Source organism: Trachurus japonicus, chromosome 24 (assembly GCF_045865225.1).
Source record: "Trachurus japonicus isolate A0001 chromosome 24, Traja_1.0".
NCBI classification, from domain to species: Eukaryota; Metazoa; Chordata; class Actinopteri; order Carangiformes; family Carangidae; genus Trachurus; species Trachurus japonicus.
This window is the reverse complement of record NC_140930.1, coordinates 30,762,542-30,767,685: the sequence shown is the minus strand read 5'-3', so window position 1 is coordinate 30,767,685 and position 5,144 is coordinate 30,762,542. Positions and strand designations below refer to the sequence as shown.

The 5,144-nt window shown below is 39.0% G+C and overlaps 1 protein-coding gene across 1 annotated transcript in view; it reads right to left on the bottom strand.

Annotated features, from left to right (window-relative positions):
- LOC146962207 (large ribosomal subunit protein uL30-like) overlaps positions 1 to 3,528 on the bottom strand; it is a 10,943-nt gene extending 7,415 nt beyond the window's left edge. The window contains exons 1-5 of the mRNA XM_085771742.1: positions 3,438 to 3,528; positions 2,809 to 2,917; positions 2,213 to 2,376; positions 1,670 to 1,807; positions 1,418 to 1,575 (exon numbers count right to left, since the gene is read on the bottom strand). Coding sequence (XP_085627868.1) covers positions 1,418 to 1,575; positions 1,670 to 1,807; positions 2,213 to 2,376; positions 2,809 to 2,917; positions 3,438 to 3,451 — 583 coding nt within the window. The 5' untranslated portion in view covers positions 3,452 to 3,528. The remainder of the gene's footprint in view (positions 1 to 1,417; positions 1,576 to 1,669; positions 1,808 to 2,212; positions 2,377 to 2,808; positions 2,918 to 3,437) is intronic.
- Positions 3,529 to 5,144: the final 1,616 nt, after the last annotated feature.

Here is a 5,144-nt window from a genome sequence, read left to right as displayed (position 1 = left end):
ACTATAATCTATACATAAAACGCAATCTTTATGTTGCAGTGTTACTTACACATGGTGGTCTCTAAACAGAGATGGACATATGTTGAGATATATGATACAACATAACACCTGCCTCATATAGAGGGTATGCGTTTACGTCACGTTGCCCTCGGCAACGCCCCGTTCGATTGGACTGAGTGGCAAAACAAACCTTCCTAAACGTGCTGGCGGATAGTGGTGGACTCATAAAATGGATAAAATATCTTATATCAAAACAAATTGATGTCAAAAGGAAGCCATCGGTTCTACTGTGGCTCTTCCATAGGATCAGAAAACACAGGCGATTCTTCACTTCACAGGCTACACATCACTGAGCCTTGGGCACCCATGACTCTGAACACCCAACAAGACCTGCAGTTCTAGATGCCAGTTGTCTAGCCTGTACAATTTGGCCCATGTCAATGTCACCCAGGTCGTTGCACTCAACTATTTTTCTGCTTTAACACACCAACTTCAAGGATAAAAGGTTCACTTGGTGCCTAATATATCCCATCTGCTGTGAGGTACTATTATAAAGAGATAATCGGTATCATTTGGGCTGGTCAAAAAAACCCAAACTATTTTCCGATTCATATCAATGTTCCTCTGAAAGACCCGATATAAAATCCATAGATCAATCGTTCAATGTTCGCTGCTGTTTACATTTAGTTGTGTCCAACAACTGTGAAATGTATACATTAATTGGAGTTCTTGAATGATTTCCCTGAATGTACTGAAGAATCGTGCTGTTTACTTTTGGAGGGGGTCATGTTAACAGGGTTCCTATGCAAGTATGTCATTTAATTTCATACATTTCCAGGTCTGGAAAAGTATGGAAAATGGAAACTATTGTATGGAAATGTATTTATCTTAAAGCAACATTGCAGAGTTTATCGGCCTTAAAATAATGTTTCCAGACTCATTGCAATGGTAGAAAAATGGTTAATAGGATGAATGGTGCTGCCGCTGCAGCCTGAGCCGGGTCGCGTCGGCTGAAACTGCACTATGTAACTTCCCTATTTGGTGACATAATGGCATACAAATTAAGAATAATGAAAATGAAGGATTAATTGGATGATTTATTTACACGATACACATCTATTTACTCAAATGTCACAAATTACTTTTAAAAAATGTACCTTGAAGTCTGGAAAAGATATGGAATTTTGAAATTTCAAATGTGTAGGAACCCTGTGTTAAATAAATGTACATTAATGTAACTGCTTTTGTGTCAATTTTTTAATGCTAACAGTAATAATTTCAATAATGCATCAGGTTACTCATCATTCACTTCACCTGTCAGTGGCCATAACATGGCTGATCAGTGTAAATATAAATACCTTCATGTATTTATGTTGACATTTTATCTGAATACACCATTTATCAGACTGCACTGCACTTCTTTTTGTTGGTGTTCTGGCTCCATCGCACTGTTGCAGACACTTACCCATGTGCTCCTCAATGAAGGCGTTGTCTGTGAGAGGAACTCTCTTCTTGCCTATCCTGGCCTGTCCTCTCTTCAGAATGAGCTCACGAACAGACTTCAAGTTTGGAAAGCTGATGGCAAGATGACAAAGTGTTAGTAGCTTGTACCAACTCAAACCTAATCCAAACTTGTATTTAATAAAGCAGCAGATGAAGAATCACTCACCCCCAGGCCACATAAGGCTCCACCATCCTCATCATTGCTACGGAGGTCTTATTGATTTTGACAAAGGCTCCACTGAAGATCTTCCTCAGCCTCAACATCTGGATCACCTTCATCACTTTGGGACTGACACCTTTAATCCTAAAAGAAAAAGGACCACAAATGTTATCTCATGTATGTGTGTGTTCCTGAGGACTTCCTGACAGACAGACAGCAGTTCGTGAGGCTGGGGAAGCATGTCTCCTTTACTGCTCTTGGCAATAAAACAGTTCTGATTCTGATTTGTGATCATTGGTGTAATAGAGCAAAAACATTTCATTTCAGAATTACGGACCAGATCCTGACAGGTTTTTAACCTGAGAACAGCAAGATCGTCCTCTGGAAGATCTGAACTCCTACCGTTTGCTCTCCACAGCTCAATAAACAGCTGTTAATGCTAAAAATGAGCTGTACGAACACACACAAGTAGCTTCTCCCCAGGTCAATACAGAACTATTTTTTACACTGCAGAGTAAAATAAGAAAAGACTGCCGTGAAAACACTCACTCTCTGATACGGACAGCAAAGGCTAGCTTATTCTTAGCAGGGGGCAGAGGGGGCGGCGGCCTGTGGTCTGCTCTGCGGATGCGGGTTTCATCGCGATGCTTCTTGTGACTGTCTTTCAAGAAGTCTTCCAAACGCTTGAATTTCAGTGGTTTTCCTTTTGATACCTGGAACAACAGAAGAATGCATTCATGAATACACATCAGTAGGTTTATGAACAAACTCAAGTGCAGTCATGTCAGTTCAGATGACACTAAAGTTAAAGTGAAGAATAATTCTTAATAGGCTGAGATGATGATGGCTAACTTAAATACATTGACCTGCATATTATTACGACAATAGACACTCACACACAGCAAACACAAATTCTGTAATGATGAGTATAAAGTCTAAATAATGAATAACTTTGCTGCCTTTGAACATTGGAGTTTCACTTGTTGTAATTAGATGAGCCATTACAGAAGCTCTTTGCTTATTAGTACAATTAGCTGTTTGCAGAAAACTGTGGTTGTTGCTTTTCTAGTCACACTTCACCACGATAGCAGGTCAAACACTGAATTTGACTTCAAATATGAGGAAAACCATCATCAGTCACTCACCTTTCTCTTCTCAAGCAGTGCTAGCTTGGCTTGAGTGGCTTTAATGGCCTGGTAAGCCTTCCTCTTCTTCAGCAGATACTCAGGAACTAACTTGATCACTTTGTTTGATCTGATGACACCAGCATACAAAAACACGGTCAGTCACGAAAGCTTTGGACAATTAAGTGGCTGCTGTTTATCAAGAAAGTAATTATTGTAAAATCATTTTCTGACTGCCAAGAAAAATGTTATCGCTGTCAAGAAGAGTAAATTAACGTAGCTGCATTCAGCTTTAGTTTTCCAGCTCACTAACTCTATTGCTAACAATACATGCATACATACATTTATACATTATACATTATACATGAAACACGTATTACAGCGGCAGCCAGCTTCTTGACTGCCATTTCAATTTCTCATCAATAGTTGTACAGTCAAGACATCACGCTAGCTGTGTATCCGTGGAGGTTCACTCAGCCCCATGTGAAATGAGACCCTCTACAATCTCATACAACTGCCGCTAATAATCTCAATAAAGGTCGAGACCGAACACATTACACTTAAATGACTTGTTCAAAGTCGAAACAACGCAGCTGGACGTGTAGAAACCACGGATGGACTTAGATATAGATATATAAACAAATACATACTCGGGCTCCGCCATGGTGCCGCTTGAAGACGTGTCGTCGCTCCGATATGACGTCACGGATCTTCGTGTTTTGGTCCCTCGTGTTCACTGTATGGTTCACTGTAGGCGACTCGATGGCGCAACCTGGTGGCGGAAGCAGAGGACTGCAGTCTAAAACTCAAGAGAGACCCATTATAAAAAAGATAGAGAGCCTAATAGGAAGTGTTATATTTTATATTTATAATATTATCATAAAACGCTTCAGTTTGTTGTTGGGGGTAATTATTGATGAATGAAAAACGTAGCCTACTTTTGAACGTAATAATCGATTTTCGTGAATCGATAACAGGAGAACTTACACAATGTATGCAAAATTCTTAATATTATTGATTCAGTGGTTTCTATGTTGACTTTGGTAAACAAAAACAAAAACACACATTTAAATATTGAAGCAATTAAAGAGTAGCCTACAGGCTAAAAAAAAAAAAGGGTGACATAAATGACTGAGGAAAAGCCTGAGCAGTTCCACCTTTGTCACTCATTCAGGTCATTGTACAAGTTCTTAAGCATTTGCTATGCATGCTTTCCCTATCTACTGTGTATACTTCCCTATAAACTGTGTCTTAAAATGTTTTTGTTTTTTTTACTGCCTCTATGAGTCCTTTAAAAGAGCACCAGTTTTATAGCCTACCCCATTTTCTTCAGATCACCGAGGTCATGCAGACAAAATCCTCTAATGGTGAAATATATGTTTATCTTAGTTGTAATAACATCAGCTAGTGTCCTGCAATAGGAGATTAAATAGATCATAATATGTGTCAAGAATGATAGATAAGTAGCCTACAAGAGTGATTTACATTCTGCAAGCACACAGATAATGATGACTTTTCATATAACATGATCATCTAGATACACTGTCCTACTGCCAGAAGATGGAGCTGTTTTCCACCAAATAACTCAGACCCTCAGACCACTACAGAGAAATCACCCTGTTGTCACTCACTCACCATAACGGAAGAGGTGGGGCATCATAAAATAAATACACATCATCCTATTAGCCTACTTTATGATTCTGACAACGTTTCTGTTTCATGAAAAGCCAACAACTACATGGGGTCATTGTTACCTAAATATGCTTTATTACAGAGCTAATGTAATAAAAATTTGTCCTTAGTCCTTTAACTTCCAAAAGCCTAAATCAATTCAAACAGCTTTATTGGCATGAACAGAAATGTGTTATTTACATACATACATTACAATATTACAATTCATATTCAGTACAGTACAATGCAATTTTATACAATTATAAATCTATATAAATAGATAGAATAGAATAGATATAAATCTATGCATTTTTGGGATGTTATAGTGAGTCCCTCAGGCTGTGGCAGGCAGATACATATTTAGCTGCCAGAGGAGCTGCTGCCCTTTCACCTGACAGAACTGACACTTTCTCTTCTGGGGTTAACATGTGAAACTTTTTTTTATTTTCTTCTCTATTTCCCCAAAGTGAGAATTTCTTATTGGAGAATACTTGTCAAAGTAGAGCAGAAAGTGCATCTCTGTCTCTGTCTGTTCTGTGGAGCAGTGACCACATACGCGCTGCTCTCTGGGCAGCCATGTCTGTCTATGTCTTGTTTCTATGGCTAGTTGGTGGTCACTCGCCTGTATTTGGTCAGGATCCGTTTGTGCTTCCTGTCTCTGGCAGAGTGGAGATATATCAGCCAAT